This window comes from Bipolaris sorokiniana (assembly GCF_000338995.1).
Source record: "Bipolaris sorokiniana ND90Pr unplaced genomic scaffold COCSAscaffold_1, whole genome shotgun sequence".
NCBI classification, from domain to species: Eukaryota; Fungi; Ascomycota; class Dothideomycetes; order Pleosporales; family Pleosporaceae; genus Bipolaris; species Bipolaris sorokiniana.
Genome location: NW_006911895.1, coordinates 585,461 through 601,604, shown reverse-complemented (window position 1 = coordinate 601,604; position 16,144 = coordinate 585,461). Strand labels below are relative to the sequence as shown.

At 51.7% G+C, this 16,144-nt stretch overlaps 8 protein-coding genes across 8 annotated transcripts; 3 read left to right on the top strand and 5 right to left on the bottom strand.

Annotated features, from left to right (window-relative positions):
- Positions 1–52: 52 nt before the first annotated feature.
- On the top strand, positions 53–2,650 carry COCSADRAFT_155377 (uncharacterized protein; the record flags this gene model as incomplete). The annotated part of the gene is made up of 3 exons (XM_007696379.1): positions 53–575; positions 638–1,702; positions 1,755–2,650. 3 exons carry the CDS (start codon positions 53–55, stop codon positions 2,648–2,650), a joined length of 2,484 nt encoding a protein of 827 aa, XP_007694569.1.
- A 353-nt stretch (positions 2,651–3,003) lies between these two features.
- COCSADRAFT_206997 (uncharacterized protein) lies at positions 3,004–3,420 on the bottom strand. The gene has a single exon (XM_007696378.1). The coding sequence runs from the start codon at positions 3,312–3,314 to the stop codon at positions 3,015–3,017; it is 300 nt and encodes a 99-aa protein (XP_007694568.1). The 5' UTR covers positions 3,315–3,420; the 3' UTR covers positions 3,004–3,014.
- Positions 3,421–3,525: 105 nt separating this feature from the next.
- Positions 3,526–4,038, bottom strand: COCSADRAFT_75930 (uncharacterized protein; the record flags this gene model as incomplete). Its single annotated transcript, XM_007696377.1, has 2 exons — positions 3,526–3,809; positions 3,936–4,038. The coding sequence occupies 2 exons, from the start codon at positions 4,036–4,038 to the stop codon at positions 3,526–3,528; spliced, it is 387 nt and encodes a 128-aa protein (XP_007694567.1).
- A 788-nt stretch (positions 4,039–4,826) lies between these two features.
- On the bottom strand, positions 4,827–7,112 carry COCSADRAFT_31924 (uncharacterized protein). The gene has a single exon (XM_007695964.1). It carries the CDS (start codon positions 6,794–6,796, stop codon positions 4,997–4,999), a length of 1,800 nt encoding a protein of 599 aa, XP_007694154.1. The 5' UTR covers positions 6,797–7,112; the 3' UTR covers positions 4,827–4,996.
- Positions 7,113–7,955: 843 nt separating this feature from the next.
- Positions 7,956–11,033, top strand: COCSADRAFT_105351 (uncharacterized protein). The gene is made up of 2 exons (XM_007696376.1): positions 7,956–8,114; positions 8,242–11,033. The coding sequence occupies exons 1-2, from the start codon at positions 8,037–8,039 to the stop codon at positions 10,783–10,785; spliced, it is 2,622 nt and encodes an 873-aa protein (XP_007694566.1). The 5' UTR covers positions 7,956–8,036; the 3' UTR covers positions 10,786–11,033.
- Positions 11,034–11,684: 651 nt separating this feature from the next.
- On the top strand, positions 11,685–12,604 carry COCSADRAFT_155373 (uncharacterized protein; the record flags this gene model as incomplete). The annotated part of the gene is made up of 3 exons (XM_007696375.1): positions 11,685–11,855; positions 11,976–12,293; positions 12,398–12,604. 3 exons carry the CDS (start codon positions 11,685–11,687, stop codon positions 12,602–12,604), a joined length of 696 nt encoding a protein of 231 aa, XP_007694565.1.
- A 446-nt stretch (positions 12,605–13,050) lies between these two features.
- Positions 13,051–13,735, bottom strand: COCSADRAFT_176979 (uncharacterized protein; the record flags this gene model as incomplete). The annotated part of the gene is made up of 2 exons (XM_007696374.1): positions 13,438–13,735; positions 13,051–13,076 (listed from the first exon to the last, which is right to left on the bottom strand). Exons 1-2 carry the CDS (start codon positions 13,700–13,702, stop codon positions 13,051–13,053), a joined length of 291 nt encoding a protein of 96 aa, XP_007694564.1. The 5' UTR covers positions 13,703–13,735.
- A 244-nt stretch (positions 13,736–13,979) lies between these two features.
- Positions 13,980–15,458, bottom strand: COCSADRAFT_76023 (uncharacterized protein; the record flags this gene model as incomplete). Its single annotated transcript, XM_007696373.1, has 3 exons — positions 13,980–14,487; positions 14,539–15,277; positions 15,356–15,458. 3 exons carry the CDS (start codon positions 15,456–15,458, stop codon positions 13,980–13,982), a joined length of 1,350 nt encoding a protein of 449 aa, XP_007694563.1.
- Positions 15,459–16,144: the final 686 nt, after the last annotated feature.

The window sequence follows — 16,144 nt, the reverse complement described above, 5'->3', positions numbered from 1 at the left end:
TGAGCTGCCTACACGACCGCAGCCCGTGCCGCCCACCCTCGTGCTCCTGACCATGTCGGCATCCAACATCCGGGTATTCGTACAATGGAAGGACTCTACCGTGTTTGCCGGCGAAGATATCGAGTGTACCATTACCTTCAAGAATGTAGCCCTGCCTGAAGGCCGCAATGGCACCCCAGCTACACGACACAACGGCTTTGCGACGGGCGGGGACCGTCAACGCAAGCTGCCCGTTCCGCCAGTTCACTCGTCGACAAGGCCCTCTGTGTCCCGCAAGTCTTCATTCACCTCGCAGCTGCCACCTGCTCATACCCGCGGACATCGACCGGCGCTATCCCTTCACACGCCATCAACGCCTGGGGGACACCAGTCGCCTGCCACGCCGAGCGCAGCCCAAGCCAACAGCAGCACGGGAGGGCAGAAGCATGGCAGATCCGTGTCCATCATCTCCCTAGGCACAGAGGCCGCCACCGAAGCCAGCCACGAGAGAGGTATACCCATCAGACGGCCAGCCAGAGGGCATGGGAGATCAGCCAGTCTACAGGTCGTGCCGGGAAGACCGAATTCGTATCCAAGTACGACAACTGCAGACACCACGATTGCCACTGCAATATTTCTTTGGCTGACACGACAGCAGTTACCTTGCCCGGCCACCGATCAGCCACACACCCTTCTCCGCTCGCAGGCGACGCAACTTCGCCAAGCGCTCGTGACACCAGCGACTTCGCCTTTCCTGCGCATCAAAACAGAAGACGGCCGGGTATAACAACTACCCCAAGCACCCCAGCTCTCCCAACCCCCGGGAGGAAACCCTCAAACTCCTTCTCCAAGCACTTCAAATTCCCCGCCGCACCGCCGCCGCCGGAAGACGCCTCACATCCACCACTCAATGGCAGTCCCACGAAGAAGCCGCTACATACGCCGCGCAATTCCCCACAGCCGCCCATCGACAGCCATCGCCCTTCAACCAGTGCCAACCTCGAGGTTCTCTCGCCCGTCGCCAGGATAATATCTGGGTCAAGCATGATCGAAACTCCGCGTAGTAGTGGGGAGTTCTACTCGATGAGCAACAATTCCAATGAGACCATGGCTTCGGAATACACGGCTCATCCATCATCGCGACTATTACATCGGCCCCAGCACCAGCGACGGCCATCACACCTGGTACCGACTAACAAGCAGGCTCAGCCAGAATCTATCATGATGGGCTACGCGCAGATAATGGGCACCTTTACACTAGATGGGTCCTTGATCAACCAAGCGCCTTTTGAAGAAGTGAAAAGGAAGGGCGTATTGGGTGGTCAAGGTGGAGGCGGAGTTGTGGGCGTTGAGAAGACGAAGCGCGAAAGCGGTCTCTTCGGTGCGCTAGGTTGGGGCAGCATAGGAGAGTCACTAGGCGGATTCCTGGGCCCTTCAGAGCCATCAAGTATCCGAGAGATGAGAGGCATTGCCAGCTCCAAGACCGTTCCTCTCATTTCTACCCCACAGTCTATCTTGTTTGTGGACTTGAAACTCGCGCCTGGAGAAAGTCGCAGCTTTACATACAGCTTTACCATCCCCCGTGGTCTGCCCCCATCGCACAAAGGACGCTCGATGAAGGTAGCATACAATCTCACTATTGGTACACAACGCGCAGGGTCAACTAGAGAGCAACAAGTGAAACATGTGGATATTCCTTTCCGGGTCTTTGGCAGCGTGAACAGTATGTCTGCCTACTGTTATTCCGCACTTCGCACCATACTAATCATCTGTAGATCGGGGCGAGATCCTTGGGCACGACTTGATGTCTCCGTATATTCTACTTCGTGATCAAGCACGAACGGCGGCTATTGACCCCACATCAACCGGGAACCTCTCTCCGACCAAAAAGGGTGCTCCTCGAGGGAAGGCCCAGGAGGATACTTTCAGTGACTTTCTTGACTATGTCAACAATCTGCTAGAGCGGCCCCAGCAAAACACTAATATGGGCCTAATGTCACCTACTGACACTCTCCCTGGCCGATCCTCGTTTGCTGAAGAACCCCAGACTATGAAGGAAGCCATTGATGCCGCCATCTTGCGCAGCAACCTGACTGGTGCAGCAAACCAAAGCGCCAATCGCTTCGAAATCGCTCGCAGCGGCCGACGTGTGGCTGTCATAATGCTCGCTCGGCCCTCCTATCGACTCGGCGAGACTATGACTGCAGTCGTCGACTTTACCGATTCGCACATCCCGTGCTACTCAATTCATCTCTCACTCGAAACATCCGAAAAAGTGGATCCCGCAATCGCACTGCGTTCCAATGCCTCTATCTACCGAGTTACAAAGAAAGTCCACGCATCATTCTCAGAAAACGCACTCTTTGCCCAGAAACTCGCTTTCTCGCCCACCATACCCCCCAACGCAACACCAGAATTCATCACATCTGGTGTAAGCCTCGAGTGGAAACTCCGCATCGAATTCATCACCCCACGCCTGACACACGAAAATGGCGAAGAAGCAACATGGGATGATCTCCTAGAAGAAATATCTACTGATGACCGCGGCGTTATACTAGCTGCTGCACAACGATTACCAGCTGAAAGCTTCGAAGTCCAGGTCCCGATACGGGTATACGGTGCTGTGAGTGGAGCACCGGAAGCGCCTGATGAACAGGGATACCCGGTTTGAAAAACAGTGATAGGGATTGTTGGAAAAAAGAGGGCGGTAGTTATTATTCTTGGAACCTATTGTTGCTCCAGGTACAAACAAAGCAAAAACAAGAATCTATGTTTAGAACTACCAATATTCTTGTAAAACTTTGCATCTGTCTGGGAGATGCTTGTTGTATCGGTTTTTCTTGAAATGTAAAATCAAGGGTGGGATTTACTTACGGCCAGGAGAGAAGGTAAAGAAAAAAGGACATGGGTTCGGGGGGTTGGGGAGAGATGTAATGAGCACGCATTTTTTTTCTTTGTAATATACCAGTTTCATAGGCGAGCAAATGGACAGGAGGAAGACTCTGACAGTGAAAAGGGATGTTTCGTGTTCGATTTCACATGTTAGGTGTAACGTTCTGCATTAGGCCTTGTATACGACACTGTCTCGTAACATTTTCGTTCTTTCTTGCGAGTACCTTAATGGCACCGCTGTTGACTTCGATGTTAAAGATATGGGCATATGGATCAAAGAGAAATAGAGAACGAAGCATCGTTTTGCACGGCTGCATAGGATCAAGCTTAGGGATCCAGAAATGTGTAACGAAAACTGTAAAGCATGTAATTGTCAGTAGGGTTTTCGAAGTCCCTTTGTAATCAGCTTCACGATCATTCATTACTTCCGGCCATTGCATCATGCGAATCCCAGGAATTCAGAGGTTCAACTCAGCTCAGCTCAGCTCAGCTCAGATTGATGTCATTGATCGTCATGTCGGTAAAAGTATGTCTGGAATCTCCAGTCCATCGCCCTCCAAAAAAGAGCCTTCTTCATAATCGATGGTCATAAAGTAATGTTTTTTCCCACTCTTTTCCGTTCGTAATTCATTGGCGCTCTTTCATCGATATGGCTTACAAGCCACCAGGGCCTGCAGCTGATTGAGTGCTAGCGCCCACGCCAGGACCCATGGTTGCGTGCGTTGCTTCACGGTGAGCTTTCTCGCGTGCCTCGCGCTCCCTGGTCTCTGCTGCAATCTGGTCTTCGGTTTTCTTGTTGCCTCGGGCAATGAGCTTCTCGATGAGGCCTCCCTTCTTGGGCGCGTCGGCCTTATCCGACTCTTCGAATTCTTTCAGATAGGCAACACGCTCGTGTGGAGGCATCGCTGCAAGTTCAGAGTCGATCGAGTCACGGTTTTCTATTCTCATTGTCAGTGGTGAGGCTGAAGTGTCGCATATGCTCAACCCTTGCTTAGAAAGCGATGAAAGGGACGGCAGCTTGCGGATGCAAAGCTTTCATATAATATGTGGTATTAAGTACGCACCCTCAATAGTGCCAACATGACCAGTGCCAGTAGAAAAGTCGTTGTCAGGCTGCGACTTGCGGCGACCACTGCCAATATGGAGCTTCTCCTTGATCTTGTCCATTGCCGATTGGGAATTCTAGGTTTGTTGGCTAGGAAGTATTCGCTGAAGGGTTGTATTATGAGCGTAGATGTGTAAACAGAACAAAAGTTAGGTGTCTGGGGTGTTGTCTAGGGAGAAGGAGGCGTGGGGATGAGGGGTGATGGCTACCAGCTATGCGTGGCGCCTACGTCATAGGCTGGAGGCAATCAAACTACTAGCTGCCTTGTTATGAGTGGATCTATTCAAGCATGGTTCATGATTTCATTTACGAATGAACTAAGACCACTTTTGTTGCGGCTTGACATTCATACAGAAATAGTTCTTTTGGATTGCATGTCCTTATTGGGTTACATTGGACATGGATCCCTGATTCGGCCCAATGTGTGCGGGAGCACCTGCATGTACTTAGCATCTACATCGGACTTGAGGACGGTAGCGAAAAGTGTTGACGCCCACGCTTATGCATAAGCGCTACCATTTTAATTCATAGGTGACGTGTATGTCATGTACATGTTTGCTGTTCGCAAAACTCCCCTCAAGTGGAGAACACATCCATCCGGTCGGCCCTGTTATCCAAAAAAAATCGGAAATATCCGAGAAGAAGCCATAAGCACATGCACCTGCCAGTAAGGGATTGTGAATACGTATAGAAGCCGAATACACCTTCGAGTCAAAGCCACTCTGATCATGCAGCTACTTTCTCCATAACACACAGTGCTTACTTTTGAAGAGGCAAAAAACGTGGAGCATACAAAAACTCGATTGTAATATAACTATAATATTATCGATAGTTATATACAAAGAATATTGAATGCCGATTCACCCTCCGTTTGGAGGCATAGAAATAGGATATTACTAACTCTACACTCTTGCCAGAAATGCATACAACCCCGCCCTTTTCTACATGTAAGTGGTATCTCAAAAAAACATGACACACCCAAACGCCAATTGTATGCTCAACAAAATGCCAACCCAATCATTAATATCTGTACTGAGGAATCCGAGGCGTAAGTGGTGAAACTAAAACTTGTGAGTTCGAATCGCTGGGTGTAACTGTGCTGTCACTCAGCATCGTGCTCACACCTTGGATGGTGCTACTTTCTCCATCCGTATCGTGGTGGTAAGTCGGCGGCGGTGCTTCTACCTCCTGCCATTTGGGTGTTATTGGTATCATCGACTCGCCATGCAGCTCTTGTGGTTCGTCCGTTACTTGAACGACTGTTTTTTGATCTTGTGGGTAGGCATGCCCGACTGTATGGTCGTTGGCAGGAGATGCGAGCTCTATCAATGGCGTACTGTTGAGTTCTTGTGGGCCTGTATCTTTGAGTGGTAAGATACTTGAAGACATGTTGTTTCCAGATTCGATTTCGGATATGTTTTTGCCTGCCAATTCGTATTGTTGATTGTTCTGTGCCTGCTTCTTGCCGCGTCGTTTACGGAAACAGAAGAAGAATGCTAAGATGGCGATAACGATACCTGCGACTGCTCCGATTGCTATTCCGACAATTACACCGGTACTGAGATCTGACGACGAGGGTTGGGTTGCTGGTAAGTCGCTTGGTGAAACGATTGTAATGACTTCTGCAGGAGGTAGGGGGTCGGGAAATACTGCTTGCGCAACCGTAAAGTTTGCCCGCTCATAATCGACAATCAAGTATGCTTCTTGTAGCAATGTTCGGCCAAGTACATACTGCGATTCATTCGCGGCGCGGCGGATCGGGAAGTAGTTTGTGGCGTTTTGGTAGAAGGGATACGAAGCTTGCAGATCGAACGCAGCATATGGCAACTGGATATTAGTGTAGTTGTTGGTCGCACCGTCCAGCGAATTGGTAAGCTTAATGGTGAGTGTCGGGTTCTTCGAGACCAGTTGTTCGTGGATAGTATCATTAACAAGATAAAGGTCTGTTTGAGGATCATAAGTAAGCCCAAAGGCGGTTTCGAATTCAGCGCAAACGCTCTCGGGCAACCACAAATGTGGCACAGTTGAATCGATGACGGAAAAATGTGCGCCAGAAGTGAGAGAATAAGTCCCTTGTAGCGTGTTGGTGGCCATTATTGAGTTGACACCGACGGTCAGAAGCCGAGAAGAGTCCTGGGAAAATGTAAAAGACAGGTTGTCGGTGACGGTGTCGAATCGTGTCGTATCGTAGCCTCCAAGAATTAGACTTCCCAGAACAGACTTTAATCGGTACTTTGCGCCTGCCGTATACGCGTAGGAAAAACTGGGTATTTGTTTGTTCTCGCGTAGTTGGTAGAGCGTCGAATCGACCGGTTGACTTTGGCTGTTGAAGCTGGATTTGACCTGACCAAGCCCAAGCATTCCCAGATAATAGTCAGGATCCGCTATAGCAGAGACGATGGAACCTTTGAGGGATAGAGACGAGCCATGATCGGCAGCAGCTCCCAGGGACACAACATCAGTTCCGAACAGGCCTCGTCCGGTGTAGTTGAGGCCCTCCTCCAGATCGACTTCGAACTGCCCTATCGCTGACCATGTTGACGACACGTTGACATGAAAGCCGGTGTTTTGCGCACTGTTGAAGATTTCGATTCCGCGAAGCTGGGGACAGTTTGAGGGGTCGACTCCAGCCAAGCAACCCTCTGGAGCAATTACATACGTGACGCCTGCTTTGGTGCTCGGTATTAGACGGAAATCCTGGCCGGGCGACCCAACACTGACTTTGAACGTGCTCCAGCTGCCATCAGCGCCGTCGAACTTGCCCGAGGGAGGAACAGTGTAGGGTGCGGGGGCGCCCGTTGCCCGCGCAGCGAGACTCATGATGCAGGAAGCGAAGGGAGGTGAGCAAGCAGAAGCCCATTGAGAGGAGCAGCGCAGGGCCTTAGTCAGTGGATGAAGTGGGGTTCGAGTGACATTGTGTGTCGACCCCTTGATCGGAGAATTATCGACCTAGTCTCACTTACCGGAAGGCTGGTGTCGAAAAGTCGTGAAGGTTTGAAGGAATGGGATGGATGCGCGACGGCAACCCACGGAATGGCTCCATGGCTCCCGAGGCGAGGATCACAGACCGTGCTCATCATCCTAAGCTTATCGAAAGCCTGCCTAGTGTGAAATGTAGGGCAGTGAATACGAGATGGCATGGGAGCGACACAAGGGTGAAGTCATGTTGAGGGATGCTCTTCTGGTCGTGCTAGGCTCGCAGCCAATAGGGGGCTGCGGTGCCGGAGCTTGCCACCGGTCATGTCAGCGTCCATTCACTTATGTGGCACAACCTCCCTGCCGTCTTCTTCAATGCCACTCCTGTTGAGATCATGCCGTTGCTGCCAGTGTCATGTCCATCTCCACCGGGCGACACTTGGCAGTCTGGGGTAGTGGCTCGAAAATGTCGCAAGTGGCCTGCCTGTGCCTCTTCCGATGCAATACATATCTGTGTATGCAGTACGTACCTACATACGCACCATATGTACATACACAACGCAGTCATGGCTTGGGCTGCCCCTCTGTTCGCGCTGGCGCAACGCCGCCACCACTGCCCTCTTCCATTGCCACGCCCGTATTCCGCCGGCCGCGCGGATGGCGGTTCCAAGGGGACGTATCACGTGGATACCTGAGGACAGAGTTTGCCATGGCCCTAGTGTCAGCGTCGTCGATACACTACCGGTTCGGGCTTGTAGCTAGCAGCAAAGTTCCCTTCGACAGTGCCAGAGCATATCGAAGTGGAAAGGCCTGGTACCAGGTGAAGGGCGCTGGGCTTACTGCCAGCACATTGTCGTCGAGCACAGGTAGAGTGGGAGCATTTCCTGACATAACAGCATACATATACAGCATATGTAAGTACATACGCGTTCACGGCATGTCGCTTTGCCAAGGTTGGTGCCAACCAGGAGAAGCGCATGGACCGCCGTCATTCAGCGCGGCATATGCACTTGATCTGCCATCATCAAACCTACCCGATTGGAGCATCACTCGCTAGTTTCCTCTCGTCTCTGTTGCGCTGCAACAACGTCTTGCTTTGACCTTTGCATTGTCACTCGCTTTGTGTAAAGGGAATCATAGCAGGATGCGCACATTCGCTCGTTTATATGTGCCTGCCTTGTTCGCCATTGGCGCAGAATCGAGAGCCAAACATGTAATCAGTATGTTCCCTCGACTACACTTAACTACCCTCTCTTTGCCAGCCATGTTTTCTCGTGACTAATCATTCGTAGGTGGTATGTTGCAGCACCCAACTTTGTAGGTACACAGCAGAAGGATTGATCGCCCTAGACCTCTTTTCCTGGAATCCCCTCCCTCCGGTTGATGCTCCACATGAGGAATGGCACGCCCCCAAAGCCCCACAGCCTGCATCTCCTCCTCTCGATCTGGACAATGCTCAAGAGACTGCATTGCCCATGACACTTCCTCCTCATTTTGTCGCGAGCCCTGGACATGCACCAATTGCGCCCGGTCCCCAGCCTTCAGGTCCAATATACACAAATACGACGCCTACAAGCAGCCCGACGCCAGTAGTGCCTACAGTAATCACTTATACTCCTCCTTTGCTACCAACCCATTTCCCACAGGTTACCCCAGCCAACCAAACGTCGTGTTCCACATGTAACTCATCCTGCACAGGCTGCTTGCTTGCAGCCAAACGTCCTATAACTACTTGGTTTGATTCTGCCGGGCTTTTTGAACGCTGGACTAGCACGGTTGTGACCGAGACCATCGTTACTGAGTACATCACCTACTTGAACAACGGCACCATCGACACGGTCGTTACCCAGGAGCACACTGTCAATCAAACAAAAACTGTTACAGGCAGTAACGATGAAATCATTACTCACACTACGCCCACGTTCACTGTAGAGGTTACGGATGGGGTACGCCTACAATTCGATGCAGGACCCACCTACGTTATCTACAACCATATATTTGGTGGGCCTGACCAATATTTCAACTTGCACTTTGCCCAGAAGAACCAGACCCTCACGCAATGTGTGCCCAAGGAGACTTCGCTAAAAGGCTGGGAGCCACCCAGGACTGCACTACAAAATTGGGCCCATTTCATAGTAACGCACACGGAACCACTGCAAACAGGCACTACAAGCCAATACAATTTCCCGTTGCCCACCCAGGTCCTTCAATACCTTGGGCAAGATCCAGCGATTCAGTCGCAATTTCGGGGCCTGGATCTTGCTTCATGTTCATTTCACAGACCCAGTCTCAGTGATTCCCTCCAGCTATCCTTGGCCCTTCCTGGTGCCCCTCCTGGTACCCCCTTATCTACGCTGCCTGGTGTGGGGTTGCCTCCTCCTGCTGCTGCTCCGCCTACGCCCACATCTCAACCGGTATTTGCGTCGCCGACAACATCGACTTTCCTCTCGACAACGTACGAGTCTACTTCCGTTCACAACACGGTGCGAGGTTGTTTGAGGTGCCTCCCTGATTCCCCGGTGTCGCTCAAAGCCGATCTGCCTTCACCAACTCCTGCGGGCAACCCCGACATACATAACCTTATACTCCCGCCAAACGAGCCCAACAAACCAAGTGACAACATACCAAGACCTTTGAATGGACCTAGACCAACCCCAAATGCGCCTGGGCCGATCGCAAGCCCGGCTGGACAAGTCCCAGGCCAGTCTGGTAGTCCAGATCACCAAGATCAAGACTTTCCGGATTGGCTTCCTCCTGTGATCGTTGTTGGAGGCCAGACACTCAGACCAGGGCAAACTCAAACCGTCGACGGAGTCCCTGTTATCATTCCCGGGAATGGTGAGGGAGCAAGGATTATTGTAGGTGGTAGCACAGTTGCTCTCGACGCAGCGGCAACACCAGGACCTCCCGTGCTCACTGTCGGCGGGGGAACAATCGCTGCCAATCCACAAGGAGATTTTGTCTTCGGGACAGAGACTTTGAAGCCTGGAGGCCCACCGGTTATTGTCAATGGAAACACTGTTAGTCTTGGCCCCGGTGGTGTTGCTGTTGTCAATGGCGCCACACAGACTATTACTGCTGGGCTCTCACACTCTGTTACTCTTCCTCCTGCGTCGGTTGTAGGTGATCGTACCATATTTACGACAGTAATTGGGGGTTTGACGGTCGGTGTAGTAGCGCCTGGTCAGGCGGTAGGCGCAGGCAGTTGGATTGCGGTTGATGGCCAAGCAGCTTACATACCCGCTCCTGGCCAAACTCTCACGCCCGGTGGTGTTCTTACCCTGGCCGGGATAACATATTCTCTGCCTCAAGGCGCACCGGGTGGTGTTGTTGTAATCAACGGTCAAACAGCTTATGTACCCGCTCCTGGTCAAACCCTCACACCTGGCGGCGTTCTCACCATTTCGGGAACTACATACTCCTTGCCCGAGGGTGCACTAGCCGGTGTTGTCGTGATCAACGGCGTTACATCTACCATGACTCCTGGTGCTGTTATAACACCTGCTCCTGCGCTAACGATCAAAGATGTCACGTACACACAAACAGTAAGGGATGGAACAACGGAGTACGTGTTGGGTGATGGTACGACACTTGTACTTGGTTCTACTGTTGAGATGGATGGAACAACATACTCTTTAGACAAGTCAGGTACAGCCTTGATTATCAACGGGCAGATGAGCACTGTTCACAGTCTCCCGAAGAGTAACAGTGCAAGCACTACCAGCTCAAGCATGGCATCTGTAACGACAAGTCGCAACGCTGGCGATCTTATTGCGAGTGGTGTAGGCCAGACCAGCAAAGGTGTTGGTGCCTCAGTACAGCATGCAGGCATCGACAGATGGGTTGAGAGCCTAGTCGTTGGCGCTGCCGGTTGGTTGTTGGTGTTATTTTAAAAAGTGATTTGGGTGGTCAGACTAATAGCGTTCATGGTTTGGTTTGTATAATAGCGCGGCGCTCTAGGATCGGAAAAGGGTTTTTAGAAATCCTGGACACACATCATCATGACTTGGCATGGGAGAATACATTAGGCCAAGACACCATCATTTCGAGCATTACATGTGGTTATACTGCATGTCATACTAAAGTAATATCTAGTATACTGGATCGCGTTTGATGAAAAGAGAATATATGAATATACGATTCAAAATCTACGTTTATGCATGAGTGAAAGCCGTTCCTATTCAATACACTAGAATGATGTGGGGGCATATAGTGGATCGAGATGCTACTCAACTGCTTGCGTCGTACAGGTCATCCTGATAGAGGCGGTAGATTTGATCATATGGGCGGAGTAACAAGGTGAAGATTTTGATGAACTACTAGTTGAAGGGGCTCACCTGGTATGCAAAGATGGTCGCAGCAGAGCGTGCGCAATTAGAGAACACAAAACCAATAAAAACTCTTTAAGGAGTCGACTTCAATGCATGGCCTACACTACAGAACCAGAGGTCTAATACTACTTGGTTAAGCTATTTGCTACTGTACACTATCAATTTCCGATTGAGCCCTGATGACAGCATTGTGTTACCTGAGAAAAATCAAAAGTGCTGAGTTTGACTCATGAGATACGGCTAGTACTCTCATCTCACGTTTAATATGTCATTCGATGACAAGGATAATGTGGGAGCGGGGAGGTTGAAGTTGTCGTGAGAACATGGTTCGCAGCCGAATCGGGGATAGTCGCAACCAAGTGCCGAGCCCGCTCAGAAACCTCATCGCAGCATCCTCATCAGCAACCCGCGATCCCGAAAGCTGCCCCCCATCTCCGCAATCCATCTCCTCTCTACCCGCCATGTCTACAGCTCGAGCCTTCAGCACCGCTTTCCGGGCCGGTGCGCCCCGCGCCCCAATTGCTGCCCGCTACGCCGCCACTCGAAGCTACGCCGCTGCCGCCCCATCTGGCTCTGCCATCAAGCCCCCGGTTGCCCTCTTCGGCGTTGACGGAACCTACGCGAGCGCTCTGGTACGACTTCCACGAGTCCAATTGGCCATTTAGCAATGGTTGGGAGGATGCAAAACGAAGGGAAACAATGGGGAAGTTTTGGGAGAAAAGGAAAGCTTGGCTAACATTTATGTGTGTTAGTACACCGCGGCGGCAAAGACCAACGCCCTCGAGCCCACAGCCAAGTCTCTGTCGAACCTCCAGGGTGTGTTCCAGAAGGACGCCAAGCTCAACGACATCCTCCACGCGCCTTCGCTGTCTGTATCGGATAAGCAGCAGATTGTCCAAGAGCTCCAGAAGCACATTGGCGGCGCTGACAAGGAGGGCATCGTCAAGAACCTGCTCAACACTCTCGCTGAGAACAACCGATTGAGCGTGCTGAAGGGCGTTGTTGAGAAGTTTGGTGTACTCATGGGTGCGCACCGTGGTGAGGTTGAACTTACTGTTACTAGCGCTGCGGTACGTAGAAATTCCTGGATATCGGAGAGTGCCCCAAACTCGAAGATGATGGACGTGGGAGAGAGATGGTGTTAATGAGATATAATAACTGACAAAGAGAGCAGCCCCTTGACAACCGGACAATCAGCCGCCTTGAGACTGCCATCAAGAATTCGAAATACGTAACTAGCGGCCAGACGCTCAAGGTTGTGCCCAAGGTCAACCCAGAGATCCGTGGTGGACTTATCGTCGAGATTGCCGACCGCACGATTGACTTGTCTGTCGCCAACAAGATGGCCAAGATGAACAAGCTCCTCACCGAGGCTTTGTAAGCTGATAAGTGTGTGTATGTGTATGTCTGTGCATACGGTGAATGGACAGTGAGGGAAGGGAGATGTGTATTTTAGATGAGTCTCGGAAAAAGAGCAATTCATTACCGTCTACCACCTTGATTTATGCAAGTATTAGGGAGTGGTTCGAGTGCATATGACTTGGCGGGGTTGTAGTGTTAAAGTGACTGGTTTACAAGTCAGAGAATGGTGTAGTGACTCATTTCCAGCATGCTCGATAACCCCAACATCCCCACTAAACTTTGGTTTAGCAGCCTCCTCCTCCTCCTCCTACCAATCTCCCTTCTAGACAGATAAACAAAGTCCCCTTCTACTCCCCCTGCACTTGTTCCTTCACCTCCATCTCATTCCCCCCCTCCTCCCCCTCCCCTCCTTTTTCTTCCCTTCCAGGTCCCTCCCTCAAACTCGCATCAACAACCCACGCACTATCATATTCCTCCCTCAGCATCGTCGTCTGCCCCACATTCAGCGTCGACACCAACCCCTTGATCTCAGCATCACTGTACTCGCCCGAGTGGAACCGGTACCAAAACAGTAAATCGTTCATGTGTGACGCGTTGTTAACTTGGATAGTACCGTGATTTTTAAGTTTCTGTAATCATTCTCTCGTGTTAGCCTTTTTTTTTCGTTATATACTAAAACTATTACTCTCTTTTTTGTGGAGGGGGGGGGGGGGGTTGGGGGTTCTTTCTTGGGGAATTTTGGGGAGATGAATGCATACGACCGTGGTGGGAAAGGTGAAGAAGAATGGGGGTGTTTTTTTCGAGTTCGGCGATGGTGAAGGGGCGGGCGGAGGTGGAGGCTAGGCTGGGGACTTCGGCGATGGAGGCTAGGGGCTTGAAGCGCGGTGAGTCTTTTTTGCTTCGGTTGCTTCGGTTGCTGCTGTTGTTGTTGCTGTTGTTGTTGTTGTTGTTGTTGTTGTTGTTGTTGTTGTTGTTGTTGTTGTTGTTGTTGTTGTTGTTGTTGTTGTTGTTGTTGTTGTTGTTGTTGTTGTTGTTGTTGTTGTTGTTGTTGTTGTTGTGTGTGTGGGTGTGGAGGTGCGTTGTTGGTTGTTGGACTGGCTGGAGTCGGAAGTGACATTGTGGCTACAGATGGCGTGGGATGAATATGCCTTGCGGTGTTTGAAGTGCTGCTTAGTGATGTTGATACTGTGTGATTGGTGATGCGGACAAGAGCGGGTGTGAGTGAATACGCAGTTTGGTTTTGAAACTGTTGGGGGAAAGGACGAGGCGGGTTCATCAATTGTGGTTCAGCAGGGCCAGATGGGTACAACGGAACAATCAGAGGAAGAGGAATTTTGTAGAAAAGAGGATAACCCAAGAACAGTTTGCAAAACAACAATCTATACTGTCCAGTTCTATTGCAGTTTACAGTAATTTCTCCCATGCTCTACCTGCCAGCGACAGAGACTCACCTCGACGATCATACCCAAGAAGCCAGCAATGCAAATGCCAGCCGAGTCACTTACACTTGTCGCACCCAGACTGAATTCCCGGTCCTCTTTGGGCACATTGTCGGTTATCTCAGCAAATGTGCTGACGTAAACCAGGCCGCCTAACAAACCTTCCCAGAATATGATGATGCAGACAATGTAGTAGCTTGGGATGAATGCAAACATGGCGTGCAGCGTGAGCAGAATGAGATTGCCGACTTGGAGAAAAGAAGGAAGGTAGAGATGATGGATGCGTATGAAAGGCGTTGAAGAGCGTGAGATGAAGACACCGACCTGGTAGATCGCATTGTATGTGCTGTAAAAGGAGCGGTATTCATCAAAGGGGGAGGATTCGAGAGGGAACAGCAAGGTGGGTGCGACGCCTTGATTGATTGTGTACTCGGCAATGTAGACGAGGAGAAGAGGCAGCATGCTGGAGTGTGTCAGTCGCAAGTGACTATGTGACATGGGGTGGGTTACTTACTAAGGAAAGAACAAGCCTCTTGCACGGTTCAGATTGGCCTGGAAGCTACTCAGCGCACTACTAGCAGGCTTACTGTTGGCGGAGCTAAAGGTGCGGCCCGAGGCCGAGTGCATGGAGGAAGAGAGCAGGTCATCGTGCTCCCTGGGCTCTGTTGCTTCTTCGTCTTCGGCGTCTGGTTCCTCATCGTCGATGGCTTCGTACTCGGCATGCTTGCTGGTGCTGGCGCGAAGTGGGCCAAGGGGGAGGACAAAGAAAAAGCTAAAGATCATGACCAGGGGTAAGAAGGAAAAGACAAGCAAGCTTGTGCGAGGATCGATGCCGAGTGTGTTTGTGGCAATGGCGTATGCGCCCGCACCGATCAAGCCCGCACCGCCCGTACCGGAGCCCCAGGAAGCCAGTGCAAAGTGGCCATAGAAATGAGTGAGGCCCAGGAAGCTAAGCTCGCCACCCCCGCTGCTAAGGCTGGCCATCATGACGCCACACATTTTGATTGCGATTGTAGCCGAGTCCTGCAAGGGCGGGGTGAGGGCGATGATGAGCATGCCGGCTGCGGACAGGGCGACAAAGGTGACGATGCGAACATGGTAGGGGATCTTGTGTATGAAGTAAGGAGCGCATAGTTTTGTAAGGAACGAGGGTAAGACATCGGCGAGGAGGACGACGCCCTTGGGGACGTTGGGGCCTACGAGATCGAGGGCGGCGGAGAGAATGATTACGTAGAGGACGTTGTTGATGAGGCCTAGAGCTTGTAAGCGGGGGTGTCTGTAGGTTGGATATTGGACATGCAGGGAGATTGCAGCAGGGCGGAGAGGCATACCAAACAACCAAAAAGCCGCACACACTCGCGGATCAGCGCCATGGAAGACCTGTCGCAGACGGGCGCGATAGAGGGCCCAGGAGGAAGCAGGAGAGCCAGGCATGGGGAGGAGAGACATGTATTTGCGAGGGGGGGGGGGGTGGCACTTTACATATCACACACATGCATACGCATACACAGACTGCGGAGGGGAGAGGGCTACAAGGCACGTGGAGCGGATACGGGCGTGGTGGGTGAATGGTGGTCGTGGCCGTGGTAGTGGTGGTGAGGGCTGCAGCTGACGATGTGGCTTGGCATCTGGCGGTCTGGGAACCATTCAGGAACAGCATGCATGGCCTGCTGGTCCGAGGTTGCATCGACGTTTCTTTTTTGTGCGCGAGTCGCCATGGCATGCACCCACCACACCCACCCACCAGGGCGAGACGGCTCCTAGGGCGTTTTGCCATGTGCATACACATGCACACATGTGGCCGTAGACATGTACGCATCATCCACCGGATGGCGGGTGTGGGCACATGGTTTGCATTTGATGCTGCTGCTGCTACTGCTGCCACCACATCATAGCCAGCTAGCGGGCGTGGGCTGGGGCCCCTGGTAGGAGAGCATGCACGCACATGCGGGGCTCTCTCGGCCTCCTGCTCGCCTACAGGGATGCAGCCACTAGCACTAGCGGCCCTCTCGCCGTGCGGCAGCGCTTGGGTCCGTTGCGCCTTTCTCGTTTCCTCGCATGCTCGACCTTTTTGCTGGTGCTGGTGCCGATGCCTCTGCTGCCTATGCCTAAGCTTGTCG